Source organism: Galendromus occidentalis, unplaced genomic scaffold, assembly GCF_000255335.2.
Source record: "Galendromus occidentalis unplaced genomic scaffold, Mocc_1.1 scf7180000077284, whole genome shotgun sequence".
In the NCBI taxonomy this organism is placed as follows: Eukaryota; Metazoa; Arthropoda; class Arachnida; order Mesostigmata; family Phytoseiidae; genus Galendromus; species Galendromus occidentalis.
In genome coordinates, this window is record NW_003805272.1 from 610,352 (window position 1) to 625,231 (window position 14,880).

Sequence of the window (14,880 nt, forward strand, 5' to 3'; positions counted from 1 at the left end):
TCCCAGAGTAGCTTCGCCCCCGAACGCGCCGATAACATCCTCACGGAGTTACTCAGCGGTCTCCGACAGCTAAAAACTCGCACTTGAAATTTGTCGCGTCCGTTCTCTCTCAGTTTCCGCCGGTCGGCAATTATATCGCATATCCGGTATGATTTGAATCGTCGGGCCGTAGCAACAAGTTAGGCCCCGCTGCTTGAGGTGGGCTCCGGGCGAGCCGCCGCGGGATATTCCGACTGGCGCATCGAGATCTCTACCAGACCCGACTCCACTCGCGCACTCAAAATCGTACAGAAGATTAACGGCGCAACGCAAGTGGGCCATCCGGCGTGGATTCGATGAATTCGAGATCGGGGACGATTCAGCGCGCAGAATAGGACCTGGATGAATTCTCGTTCGCTCAAGAGAAGTCAGATTCCTCGTTAAGTACAGCAGTTCCGGCGGTCACTCCAGCACGATCCGATGACGAGCAAGCTATCGCTGGATCTAAGATCGGAAAAATCATCAAAGAACGATCCACTCGTGTCCGAACATCCGTAAGATCGGGCCTACAATTCAATAGTGAAGCGAGCACATAGATCGAGACTTGAACGGACCCCCTCTCGCACATCGACCTTGGGACTCCGGATGGCAACAGTCCCATCGGGATTGACTCGAGCACGCTGCGCGCGTACACGCCTGTGCGCAAATTGGATATGTTCCGCGTGACCGTATTCACGGGTTGCTTCATTTTGCTCTTTCCGAAGTTGTTGTTCGCGCGGACTTCGGCACAGAACATCGACTTACGACTCAGAATGCTTCCGCAGTCTCTTAATCTGCATTTAGATTACAAATCGTGATGCGAGTTCGCCTGATCGGCTGCACCTTTCCATACCCTCCGTGTCGGCACGTGCGTCGAGGGTAAACATTCGTAAAAGAGAGAATATCGACCCTTAGGTAATGGGTCACGCCGGCGTCGACTCCCATAAGCTCGAGCACATCTTTGCCGATCGAGGGAGCGGCGGCGGAACTTATCCGAAGCTCAAGAGACAGCCGAGTGCTTACTCTGATAGTGCAAGGATTGCATCCGCTCCGGGATCTCGCAGTTAGCGAATCGCTCCAGAATAATTTCCTGTAGGTACTCTTCGAAATTCTCCGGTATCTTCTCAAATCGCCCGATTCCCCAAGATTGGGATAGCTCGATCGATAAACGTGTCCCCTCCTAATGGCACGTTGTGTCGCTTTGGCCCTCATCCCGATCGCCGGCGAACCGCCATTAGAGACTGAAGATATAAAAAAAAGGCTTTTTCGTCGCTGCAGTAATCCCCGCCAATGAGCAGCTTTCAAAGATACGACTTCTCCGAGCAGCGGACTCCTGTACTGTACGTGTCGATGAACCTTTCTCCCAGCTGCGATGAGTCTCCAGATGTATTGGAGTGATAAAAATCATTTATTTTCATCGATGAGGCACCTTGGGATGAGGACCGATGACGGAGCAGCAACGGTGTATTAGCAAATTACCGAGTTGTGGTCAAGATCAGACCCCTCCGGCTGACGCCAATTCGTAGCCCTGAGATGTGTTCGCCGTCGACGGTTTGTCGCCTCCGACACATCTGTCGACGGTCGATTTCTCTTCTCGATATCGGGCCAGCTGACCCATCAACTTCCAATACGAACGCTGTATAGCGATGTACTTGTGTCAATGATCGATGGGTGTCTAGTTTATGAGCAAAGCTGTCCGTGACTCTATGTGATCATTTCCACGTCTCCGCATGGAGAGCGACGAGAAGGCGGGAAGAGTTCATCTATCCCTCGATTACTCCCCCCTGTCCCTCCGTACAATTTTCCTACCCCTCGCATTTTCCCAGTGGGATTCGGAAAATATGGGGTCGGAAGGTATTGAGGAAGGAAGATCCTTGATGAAGGGCAGGTCGACAACACGCACACCTGGCGGAGCTCGAGGAGTTTCTCGGAAACCGATAGGGAGCCCAACAGCCTGACAATGCTAATTCAAGAGGTGCGCTGACATAGCGTTAGTTTGGGTCGGCTTCCAGCAACTCGTTCCGGAGATGAAATCCCGATTGAATTCGAGCTAACTCGATCGATTTCTCAGTGGAACTCAGGGTTCCAATCGGAGAAGGCTTGCTCATGAGTTCGAGGTTCGGCTCTCGAAATCTCGGATTTCGACACGTTTATGATTCCGCGGGCGGAAAGCGATCGCATGGAACGGCACGGACTTCTCGCTTCGAGTTGAAACCCGGAGATGCTGAGGAAATCCAAAAGCCAAGTTAGCTGGAATGTTCAGGTGGACAACGAGCCCGCTGAGGAAGATGTGAAACGATTCCGCTTGTCGCAGAGAGACTTTTCAAAGCTCTCAAAGGAGGTCTGCCAGATTTCCGAGCTGCTCGTCCGAACTTCGCTGCTCAAAGCAGCTTCGAACTTCCGAGTGAAACCTTTGAGTTTGAGTCAGGATGCACGGATGGGCATCCGGAGAACGGAGCACGGAACGATTCTGCGATTGAGAAGAGAGAGACCTCGATCAGGGAAGCCAACAACGATGGTCACCGAGTTCTCCGAAGCGTCAGCGAGCACATCCGATCACGTCAGCACAAAGTTGCAGCGATAGCGGAAAGAACCATTTTTCTCTAGTCACTGATTGACAATCTCTTCCTTGTGAGTGACTGCCGCGCGCTCAGTCAGAGCTGGACGAAGCGCGCGCTCTGAATTCAATCGAGGTCGAAAACGATTGAAACCTGGCACGGTCTGTCGTCTGTCGGGACTACGATTGCCATTCTCGGAGGTCCCGCGCGAATTCGTCGCAGAATCGGCCCAATGCGAAAGTTCCCGACTATGGCGAACGGGAGACGAATTTGCCGAAAAACAGAAAGGGACGGTAGATGAGCTGAGCGAAACCGTCCGAATTCGACGATGAATCATCGCATTACTCCGCGGAGCGCATCCGGCCGCTGTACTTGAAAGTCTCCCCTCATCCCGCAGGCGGACCTGCATCCAACTGAGGTGGGCCTCGCTAGCTGAGAGTGCCATAAACCACGATGTTATATACTTTCAGCACAAAAAACAATATGCCTTTGATGGCGATGCAGCTGCTACGGCCGCGGCCGTGTGCGTGCTGCAGACACTGCCGCCACCGGTAGGCGGGCCTGAAGCGACAACAGCGACCTTAAGTGTCTGCCGGGTCGTCCATCTGTTCGTCGCTTCCCCTCGTCCTCCGCATGAGTGTGAGGATCTGAGCCTGCGTGTTCAGGCTCCGGTAGATCCGGCTTGTAGGTTCAGGTGAAGCCCTTCGGGATGGACGCAATCTCGCGCTCGGTGGTGAGAAAGAGCTCATCATCGGAGTCCCTCGTTTCGCCCACAGGCAACTTGTTACGGAATTCCAGTCTCATGAACGAGTCGCTCGCCAACAAGCCGAGCTCGCCGGCAAGCGTGGCTGAATAGGAGGAACCTTGCCCTGCCGAAGGACCGACAAGCGAATGAGCGCCACAGAAGGGGCCCGAGGGCTACGGGCCAAGTTAGGCTGCGTCATACCTAGAAGTCGGAGTCGTTTTTTCCTCCATTTCCGAGTCGCTAGCAGCAACCGCTCGGCATTGGCCAGCGAGCCCACATCGAATCCACTAGCTTCAGGCCTCTACCCATGGGAGCCGAAGTTTCGCATGATCAGAGTGGTCCTGGGGGATGCCGAGGTCATAATGAGATTACCGGAAGGGGGTTCCGTTGGGCCGCCGTAGAGACCCATTATCGATGCTCCGGGAGACGATGGGATCGCAAGCTCTCATTTTGCCTCCGTAAACTCCTTCATAATTGATGCAGTCCAGTTCCTCGCTGAAGTGAAATTTTACACCCGCGGGCGAGCGACGACGCGACACGAAAGATACGCGTAACCTGTCTTCGAGTATGGGGTGAAACTCGACCCAGCGACCACTTGAGCTCAGAGATCGAGGGTTGCCGATGCTTCGGAGGAAAGAAAACACAAGGCTGCTTTTCTAATGCATTGTCAATCAAAACCAGCCCCAAATATTTATTGTTGACTTTTCCTCTTCCCTTTGAGGTTGAAGGCCGCGGCAGCGCTGATGCGTATCGACCTTCGACTCCCAAGGGGGTGGGTAGGAGGTTCAAATTGCTCGTCCGTCAATGTCGTCGTCAAAAGGAGATCATCGCAACTGGATGAGTGTTCTTATCTTAGGTATAATATGCCTTGAATAACAATCGTATTCCGCTGTTAGGATTATAAGAAGTCGTCATAAGCATCACAATGAATCGTTTCTGCTTCAATCCTACGAGAAGCGACGAGGAAACTGTGGGAGTTTTCCGATTGGTTCGAGGTTGAGAGTCCGCCTGGACACGGAAGCAGCTCATTCCCAATCAGTCAATGTCGACCCTATTCAAAGTTTGATAACTATCGACTGCTCAATGATACCAATCTCGTCCGGCTAATCTAAACGTCGGTCCACGGTACCTATGCACGGAAATATAACATTCAGAATGGAACTGTTGCCATTTCTATAATAGAATATCGATGCAGACCAGGTCATGGGAATGGCCAGGTTCGCTAAAAATATTTCATGAGGTCATAGTAGGTCTCGGAGAAAACCGGTTCAACTTGGATATCTGTTATGCGTTGTCAGTCTCCACGTCGGGTGTTGGAAAGAGTTTCTGAGTTCGGGAACAGGTAGCGATCGAAGTTTCCGATCTCTGATGTCTCCGACTGCGGGCGGGGGATAATATTCATTCATTAGGGGTGATAGATTATAGTTTTTGTGCGCTCTGCTCGATACGGTGCAGGAAGTCCATCAATGATCTGCGGACACAATATTATTCTGATTGGGCGCTACACATCGAATAAATACAGTACCTATACATCATTTAATCTACATCCGTGGACGTCGTCGTGATGGTTTTGCGACCACGGGTCCGTTGGAGAAGGTCTTGAGACGATATCGAATCCATCCTTCGTAAACTTTGGGTGGTTCGAGGCCGATATTGCTTGCTTGGTTTTTTTTTGTCACGTTGAGCTTCCTGTCTGCTCTCAATTTCTTATCATCGCGATGCTGCTCCCAGTCCCGGGAACAGTCAAATCAGAAAACGAAATTAAGGGAATTTTGGTCAGAATAAGGATCCCTTGCGATGTATCGAATACTACTTGAAGCGAAACTAGGGCTGAGACGGATCTTTCAGCGAAGCTTCAGATTCTGTTCTCAGAAGTTCTTCCTTGACCAATTTCTCGATCCGGGTCCTCTTCTCCTTGTCGTCGATCTCTCCCGAATCGGAAATGCTATCAAGTATTTTAGACATGCCGTCCCTTCGACGTTTCTTCTTGTTCTCCATCTCTTCCATGCCGCGGAGAACAGCATCGATTTTGCTGACGATGGCTCCGATCGAATGCTCCATACGATCGACTCGTTTCTGGAGAACGTTAATCTCTTCGGCGCTCGCCGCATCGAGACCCCCACTTCCGCTGATGGGAGACTCGGTCGAGATGCCGTTTTGTTCGTTGGCGATTTCCTGATCCAGAAGGTTCTTCTGTCCCTCGAGGTGCGCCATCATGGCCTTGACCTCCTGTTCGTTGAGTTCGCGATTCCCGTCGATGTCGTATTTCGCGAAAAGCATCTCGATCTCGGTATCGCTGTAATTCTGACCGCGGAGGCTTTTACGGACCTCTTCGAATGTGAGTTTGTTGTCGTTGTCGGTATCGGCCATGCGCATCGCGTTCTGGATGTCGACGATCTGATCTCTCCGTCCGATCTTGGTGAGGAAGTTGTTGTAGCCCTTCTTGAAGTAGTCGACGATCTCGAACTCGTTCTTCTGCTGCGCGATTTCCACTTTGACTTCGGCGTACGTGTCGTTGATGATCGCCAGGAACATGTTCAGCAAAACGAAGAAGACGAAGAACACATACGAGAGGAAGTAAATCGGACCAAGGACTCGGTTCGCCTGTTCGAGTTCCTCGAAGTTGAAGTCTCCGAGGATTAAACGGAGGAGCGTGAACACTGCGTTGGAGAAGTTGCTGAATCCTTTGATTTGGGTCCCGAAGAGAAGGTAGCCCAGTTGGGCGAAGGCGAAGAAAACGATGAAGAACATCACCGAAAATCCAGCGACGTCCTTGGAGCATCGAGACAGGGTTGACGACAATTGAGTCATGGTCTTATTGAAGGAAATGTACTTGAAGATCTTGATCCACGCGAAGAACACAGCCAGAGCGACTGCATTATTGAATTGGAATTGATAGAAGCCGAGTTTACCGAAATCGGCGTATTCGTCCGGTTTGTTCAGGAGCTCGACCAGTAATTGGTTGACCATGACTGTTCGGTATATGGAGAAACCGATGCAGACACCGGATATAATAATCACCAGGATGTCCAAGATGTTCCAGATGGATTTGAAGTAGGTAGCTCGGTTGGCCTTGATCTCCAGGAATTCCTCGATGACGTAGTAGAATATGTAGAGAAGGAAGATGAACTCGCATCCGAGAATCATGTAGTCCCCGGTTGTAACGTATCGGAGGAGCTTCACCGTACGGAAACTCCACGACGGGATCATGCCGCCGGTCGCCGGAAATTCGAACACTAGCTTGACGACGCAGAAGAGGTTGACGTTGGCGTTGTAGACGGTGAAGTCGATGAACACGGCGCGAGTTCCTCGGTTTATCCAGAGGTTGTCCTTGAGCTCCTGAACGGAGTTAAGAGCCTCTTCCTTCGTGGTACCGATATCGGAATAATATCCGGCTCCGCTGTAGCGGTACAGCAAGCCCCAATGATCATAACCGTCGAGCTCCTTCTCCTTGTGGTAGGTCCACGCCGTACCGTTCATTAGCCCGAATGGTTCGGTGTCTTCGAAGAAGGGCGAATAGTTGTCGTAGCACTGGGAGATGACCTTCTTGAAATTGGTGTGAACGTTGCACGAGTTATTCCGGACGCGCAACTGCCGGAATCGAGGCGAGCCGAGGAGCCGATTCTCGTAAAGGATGTTACGGTCGTCTCTGACCAGCGTCTGGTTGTTGTACCACGTGTCCCAATACAGGGAACCGATGAGGACGTCATCGACGAACTGCCAGAAATTGTCGAGGCTGGTCGCTCCTCTCATGTTGCCCGAATTGTCCTTGAAGTTCGAGTCGAGGAAGAGGTCGTTCAGGACCTTGGTTTGATAGAACATGGTGGGACTCATCATACCGAACGTGAGGATGCACAGGATGCACAGGAAACAGATGTAGATGAACAGCTCACGAAGGGTCGTTTTCACCAACCAGTCCTTGTCCGACTTGTCGGCCGCCATCTGACGGGTGGCCCAGAGGGCCCGGATTCCCCGGAAGCACCCTCTCGGAGGCTCAGCGAAAACTTCGCTGCGATCGTCAACGATTTCATCGTATCCTGCTCCAAGGGTGCCCTCGAGATCCTTCGACCGGGATTTTGATGACTTCCAGGCCGAGCGAGCCTGCTGCCCGCTTATGGGTCGGATGGCACCTCCATAGCTGAGATGATCCCCTTCGGGCCCGCCGTACATCTCGGTACGAGTTTCGAAGGAGTTTGTCGTCGCTGAAATTCCCCGCACTCTGACCGATGAGAGTGGGATCCGGGCTGTGGTCGGGGTCGCGGTCGGAACTCGTGTGCCCGGATAAGCGACGCAGCTCCGAGATAGTCAGAGTCGTCACGGAGTCTGCGTCCGGACGCGATTGGTTGGAGCAGAATGACGTCAACCCAGCCCGCTGTTGCACGGAGCGTTCCGTAGAGGTCGACGTCGTTGTTGCCGCCGGTGTTGGGGACGCAGTGAAGCGCGTTGACCGGGGGCAAAAAACCGTATGAGAGCTTATGAACGAGCCGTCGCACCCATGGATACATCGGCAGCACAACAACAGGCAGAGGTTTCGTTTCAGCAAGAATACCTCCGCTTACCGTGCTGCGCACTGACCTGCGACCTTCACGCCGAAGGGATCTCCCGGGGATAGGGTGCACCACTTCGATGCGAGGGAATTCGATTAACAGCATAATTGATGTGCGGAGGGGGAAGGGGTGGCTCCGTTAGGCTCCGTGCTCCTCAAACGGAGAAGTCGATCTGTTTGTCGGAACGGCCGCGCCGCATGGGTCGACCAAGCGGAGAAAAGGAAATATTCCTACGGTTCCTTTCCGTACGGAAAATTGGTGAACTCCGAATGCGCGTCTCTCAAGCTGCGGGACACCGGTCGCTCTCAGCTGTCCAATAACTAATAAGCAGCGAGGCTCTGACTTTCTCCTGGTGATTCGTAGCTCGTGTTTACGACATGATTGCGGCAAGAAGGCTGCAGAAATGCATACGGCGAAGCCGACCATAGTCGTCGTCGGCAACTGCGACCGAATACGAGTGGGTACGCAAGAACAGACGCTTACGCTACTGTATGCTTGTCGGTTAGCCCGGCTCTCTAATGGCTTAGTGTGCTCTCATTGCTAGGGCATGCATCGTTGGCCAACTGTAGCGCCGTGCACGAGTCCCGGCTTCATCAGAATACGAGTGCCTAGCCGTTTCTAGTCGGACCAGCGCCAAGCAGCCAGCCGGTCACACCGACCCTACCCGATCCGTGCCGCGCGACCAGGGACAAAATGTATGTAAGTACGTCCCGCAACCACCAGCGACACAATGCTATCAGCAGGCCGTGAAGGACACGTACGAACATTGGGCTAGCCTTCTGAGGAGGTGTTTAGCTGTGCTCCGGCTGACGTCAAAGCCCCGACTGCGGACGTGGCTGACATCGTTCGGAGCAACATCCAAGAGCGAGTTGGGCGCAGGCAACACCTACGTACATATGTCCCGACTGCTCAATCTTACGATAATTTTTCTGGCAGAATTTAAAGGCAGAAACCGTGACGAATGCACAGCCGCTGAGGGATGGTGAAGGTCCGTCTCTCGCTTTTCAGCGATCGCCCTGCCCGTGTTGCGCCCGCTGCCTGACCGTCTGACGTGTTCCCGAAAAACGGATGTCGGTGGGAATTGATCTTGTTATCACGAGTGTCCAAGCAGGGAAATGACACCGATAAGGGAGCGAACCCTTCCCCAAACTCTCGTCCGCTTTCTGAGGACTCTCCATTCGAGTAGAATCGATGCATCTCATCAAGATTCCATCTATCCGGGGATGGAAGTTTCTTCCGCTCGGGGCAAATTTCCCCGAGCTAAGTTTGGAAACGATTCGAAACCGGTTCTCCTCTCGTTTGAGGGGGTCAAGCAGCTTGCCTCTGATGCTCAAAGGAATAAGCTGCTGAACTCGGGTCGAGTCAGAGCTGTTTGAGGAGAAACACTTCCGTGGGAGCGCTCTAAAGAGTAGTTTCTTTCTTCTACATTGCCCGCTTGTCGGACGGGTAAAAAACAGCGGCAGCTGGAGAGAAAAATGAGAGCACGCTAAAAGTTTAACCTCGTCGCAGCATCTCGGGGCATGTGGTCATAATCCTCGTAATTTTATTCAGCGTTGTTTTTCCCATCACGTTTCTCACTCGGCAGTTGCGCGCGTCGAGCGAGGGAGCGCTTTTTGAGTCCCGGGTCCTCAATGAGCCCTCCCGATGTTTCGCAGTCAATTCTGCGGAGCAATGCATTGTCCGCTCCGCGCACCAGATCTCTTTCCCGGGGTTCCCCCGATCGTTCAACACGCAGGATAGGAACCGATACCACCGAGACAAATCCCTCCATCCGCGGACTTGAATCCGCCAACACCTCCCAAAGCATCTCATGGCTCTCTTGTACCTACTGGGGAATCAAGACCTGAGACGCGAATGGCCCGGCCAGAGCAGCAAGAGAGCGCTCGGGTCAGTCGAAGGGCTCCGGCAGCTGCTCAATGCGATGCAATGGAGAGGTATACGTCGGCGGCGAAGGTATATAAACAGCGTGTGAGTATATAATATGACGGTTCACTGCTTCCTTTCGCTATAAGGGGAGCAATCGTTTAAGCGTCGCTCAATATCGGGGAACCACTTCCAGAGCCGCCATACGCTGTTTCAAGTAGCGCTTCTCAGCTCTTTCAATCCGCTCAGATTTATGAACTCGTCCTTCAGTTCACCTATCCCGACAGCGGTCCTAATTCCACCTAGACCAAACTCCAAGATCGAGGGTTGAAGCAGGAGTTCTACTTTTTCAAGCAGCGCCTGTCTTTTCGTCGCTTTTCCGCGCCTCTTTCCCCGATACGCTCTGCTGCGGATCGGCATATTGACCATGGGGAAGTCTGGAGCGTCTATCGCTGTCCGACGAATCATGTATTTCAGGTACGTACATATAAATCGCCTACAAATCTCGACATCAGTGATTCTCTCTGCGGAGAACTCGAAGCTCGAGATGTTGAATGCCTGAAATCAATTCAAGGATGCTCGCGACGGCTGCTACGCGCCTCGAGTCGACCCAGAGAAATTCGCAATATCGGGTTCTGGATAGAATGCATGGAATCGCTATCAATCTAAAAGAAGCAGGTGGCTCGCATGAGTGCTACGGATGTCAATTCATGACCAGCAATCTGCCAGATATGTAGGACGGAGCTCAAACAACCGGATCCGGTTATATACAAAATCTTTGATGAGACAAAGGAAGTTCATTAATCTTGGGAGGTCTGATCCATAGTGTCGAAGATCCATCATAAGCAATCTCTGATACTGGATTGCGAATTATGCCTAAAAATATCCTCCGCCACGCTCATCGCCTACGGTAATGAGGGGAATTCTATCGTGATTCGGGCTCAGAGCCCTCGTTGGACACCACTCACCACGTCGATGATTTGCTGAAGAGTGAGCCCGAAACTCAGGAGGAGCGGCTCAGATTCGTTGGCGACGGGCCTTTCGAGGACGTTGTAATTCCCCAACAGATCGTTTAGAAGTCTCTTTTCGTGCGGACCAGATAAAGACTCTGAAATTGTTAGGATAGACCACGTTAGGGGAGGGTGCTCATGACGAGCTCTGATTAAGCTCACACATCTTTTTCAATGTAACCGGCTCAATTATAGATCGCCTTAGGGGGAGGGGGGACGACGAAGAGGAGCAGAGCGGTTGGGTCTCTTCCCTCGAGCTCCGTCGACGACGACCGCAACCTCGGGTTCCCCTAGTTGTCTCTGCAGCTATATGCATAGTCGTGACTCCTTTCCAGGTTCCGCCCAACACATAGAACTTCGTGGAGTCTTGATGCAATACGCCGGTGCCCCTCTCCCCCCCCCTCCAACCCCCAAGTCGATAGGCGGATAATCCTCCTGATTTTTGCCGAAGTTTTGTCCTTGCTGCACCAAAGGCTAGGGGGATCCATGATAAGGTATTCTGACTCAGTCCTCACTGGATTTCCCCTGAGAAACTTTCTCGTCGCTGCCCGTTTTAGCGGAGGACCTCCTCGGCAAAGGGTCGGGAGCTCGCTTCCGCGGGCTATCGATACCCCGTGACTCTGCGGAGCACCGATGGCTGCCCGGCTCCATCTCCCTCGCGCGTGAGGCATTGCCGACAGCGTTCCCGGCGAAGTCTGCCTGAGGTTCCTCCTAAGGGACCTGTTTAAGGGTTCCCGCGAGAATTTCCGCATGAATTATTATTGAAAGGTGTTTCATTTCAATTTTCCAAGCCCACGATTGCATTGTATATCCAGAGGCAACCCGGGCTCCCTGGGTTAGAATCGCGAGGAATTAGGGCGTTCCGCGACTCGTCCGAAGACGGTCACGGAGACTGACGTTACACGCAACAGTTGATTACGAGCGCGTTCCCCATAAGCCCGTTTCCGAGGTGATTATTTATTATGGGCGTTCTCCTCGACAGCGACGCGCTGGCGTAACCGGGAGATGTGAGTCCCCTCGTCGCGGGATGGATCTGACGACAAAATCCTTGTGCTGATTAGTCCCGGTTAAGGCTAGCTCGGCGGCGGCGGCGACGCTGCAGCGGCGACGTGCGGCTTGTGTGGGTACCTCCGCCGTGGAGCGACAATGTCTCCGGCAAGCATCTTCTTCGCTCAGGTCCCATTCGGGCTTCGACTATAGGTACAGGTAGGCGCTGCGCCGCATCGAGCCGCAGACGCGTAGCAAATTAATCAGCTTAGGAAATGAGAAAACGCAGGAAAATTTCGTTGCATGACATAAGGCGACGGTGCGGGAATCTCGACAGCTCTGAGAAAACAGACCGTGAGCGATAACGTGGCAACGGCTCCAAAATCACCCAAACGAGCTCACAGTCTCGCACGCGTCCCTTCCGAGCTGACCGGCGTTCCGCCACCGAGCCAGAGGAGCGCCCAGATCCGATTCTCGATCCGATCGCTTTTCACGCGTTACAGTCTAGCCAGACGGAGAGCCGGAATCCTCGATAAATACTGCAGCAAGCAGATACATGACACCACGTGTCAAGGTGGCGCTCGAATCCCGAGCTGCTCCCTGTCAGTGGTAATCTGTCACAGCGGTGCTCACTAACAGTGAGATCTACCGCCGAGCTGATATGGTGAGAGAACGTAGCGCGAGAAGTTCGGCCCCGCAGCCACAGAATCCGCGGAGCGTCATGTCCCTATATTGCGTCTTGCCTCAACAATCATTGCCGAAATCGATTATTGACTCCATCGGAAGATTTCCGACTTCGGACTCCAGACGCGGTTATTTGTCCTCAGAAGAGTCCTGAGTGGTTTTAGTCGTACATACGCTGCAAATGTTGAAATATGAACCCCGGTCCACAGCTCCATTCCAAAGGGAGAGGGGATCACGGTTTCCGATCGGAACTACCTCTCCCGGATTTAGAGCGGGGCCGCGATTCAGACACGGTTAACTTCTCAAACAGGTGGTTGATGGGAGAAGGCACAGACAAATAAGTCATGCGGAACAAGTATGCTGATTCGGTTGACCGTTAGACCCAGCTCAATTAGCTTTGCGGCCGAAGGCCAATTCCTTTTAATTCGCTCGCGCACTCGGCCGCGACCGTCCAGAAAGGATTATTCGCGGACGTTCGGAATGAGACGAGCCAGGGAGAGGGCGCCAGCTAGTAAGCCAGGGAACAAAAGAAAGACAATCGCCGAGTTCCGCCCAGTTTCCGCAAACTTTGCTCGGGTCGCGGAGAATATTCATCAGTCAGACGGCTCCCAAGCCAAAGAGCGACCCGGTCGAGAATCGAAGAGAATCTTCTTTCCCTCTCTGGCATCCAGGAGCCGCTGCAACACTCATGATTCATGGCTGGACACAACCGAGCCATAACCCCGCGTCCCTCTCGCAAGAACTAGGACAATGGATTTGGAAAACCTAGTCTCCTTTGCGGACGAAAGAGCAGCCTGGACTCGATGTTCTATGTCACTTTTCATGGAGTTCTGATGTTCCCGATAATCTCCTGACTCTTGTGAGTCCACAATCTCCTTTGCCGCGGCGTGCGCGATATAGGACGCCTCAGGCAGAAACTCATTACGGAAAGGCGCCCTTCGAGAACAAGGACCCGAGTCGAAAAACTTCGATTGTGCCAGCCGCGTAAACCACCCGATGCAAGTGGGAACACTGAAATTGAAACTTCTGGAGCAGGAAGCAAATGCAAACCCTGAGGCTCATCGATGACTTCCGACGAGGAGAAACCCTGGAAATCTCCAGATCTGGCCCGCAGACCAATATCTGCGGACGACTCCGCAACTCGGGGTTGTCAGACCGATGCTTCGAGGAGTACTCCGTCCCAGATCAGAGGGATCCGCTGGCTCGCCGAGTTTGACATCTTCAGGGAGCCTTCCGTGCAGATCAGGGGGTTTCGAGAGACGAGTGAAACTTCTGCTCGGTTGACTTCACTCCGTTCGTTGACAAATAGAGAGATAAACTCACTTGGAAATGTGCTCTCGGTTTGTTCCCCAAAAGTTGCTGAGGTTAAGTTGCGGAGAGTTTTTAGACTCTGAAATCTTGGACCCCCGTCATCGCAGACTCGAGGAAGAAACTTTTTCGCTCTTCGTTACGATCGTGAGTATTTTGTCTCGAGACCGTCGGGTTCGCGGCGAGCAGTGCGAGCCCATCAATGAGAGGGCTCGAGACGCAGCGGACGAACAAATGTGTATGCGTTCGACAGTGGAAGTTTTCCTTTGCCGTGACGACGGGACGGCGAGCTTCGCCGAAGCTACTAAGCCCCGGAATAAGGAAAAAAGCCCTTACTCCGGACTGACAGAGAACGCTGTCGCTGGCAGATGTTCTGCACGGCGCTTGCGTGCAGCCTGCCCCACTGTGGCAGAGCTGAGTGAGTGAGCGAGTTTGTGTACTAACAAGGACGTTCCGTAGGGTCGAACTTTGCTCCTTTCCACGAGCTCACGGTATGGAGCCCGGATATCTTCCGACGTATGCCTGACCTAGGTCGGGGAAGTTCCGCTTTTCCGTCCTTGAATCTGAGGCCTTCCCTGCTGCCGTGTCTGCGCCGAAAAAAATAATAATAATTATTAAACGAGGCCGGGAATACGACAATAATAATCAGCGCCAATCATTAAATGGTCTTCCCGTCTTGGAAAATGTGAATTCGAGCCCTCTCGGACGGCTGCAATGTATGGCATCCGATGGGCGTATACCCTTTGAGTCTAGCGATTTTCCTTTGGGAACGAACCGGATGCGGGACTCGATAAGGGTTCGGCTTAGCATACGCTTCGAGGTCCTCTGATCCAGTATAATCACATGCCACAAGGAGACGGACATTCTCTTCTACGTCGTATAGGACTTGCGACCGCATATCGTTAATTGAATTGCCCTATTATCGTGTTCTCACAACGCTGCTCATCGAATTCGGTAGATGCGCCGGTACTCTCCCGATTACTCTCCATATTGCGATTTCTCCGCCGATTGGGCCAACCGCTTAGTCGGATCGAGCCGTGGGACGCGATTCCTCTCTCGTACGAGTCTCCTTCAACTGTGGAGATTCGCTCGACGGACCTCATTGTCCGCTCAAAACCGTCAAAAAATGTTCGTTGCAGAGCCTGAGATTTCCAGAGATG

At 52.7% G+C, this 14,880-nt stretch overlaps 2 protein-coding genes across 2 annotated transcripts in view; both read right to left on the bottom strand.

Moving 5' to 3' along the window:
- The window catches only part of nAChRalpha6 (nicotinic acetylcholine receptor alpha6), a 38,022-nt gene extending 23,690 nt beyond the window's left edge, over positions 1-14,332 (bottom strand). The window contains exons 1-2 of the mRNA XM_029111121.1: positions 14,314-14,332; positions 10,700-10,851 (exon numbers count right to left, since the gene is read on the bottom strand). The gene's annotated coding sequence lies outside the window, so the exon portion shown is untranslated. The remainder of the gene's footprint in view (positions 1-10,699; positions 10,852-14,313) is intronic.
- LOC100902014 (polycystin-2-like) lies at positions 5,146-7,491 on the bottom strand. The gene has a single exon (XM_003742123.3). It carries the CDS (start codon positions 7,489-7,491, stop codon positions 5,146-5,148), a length of 2,346 nt encoding a protein of 781 aa, XP_003742171.3.
- Positions 14,333-14,880: the final 548 nt, after the last annotated feature.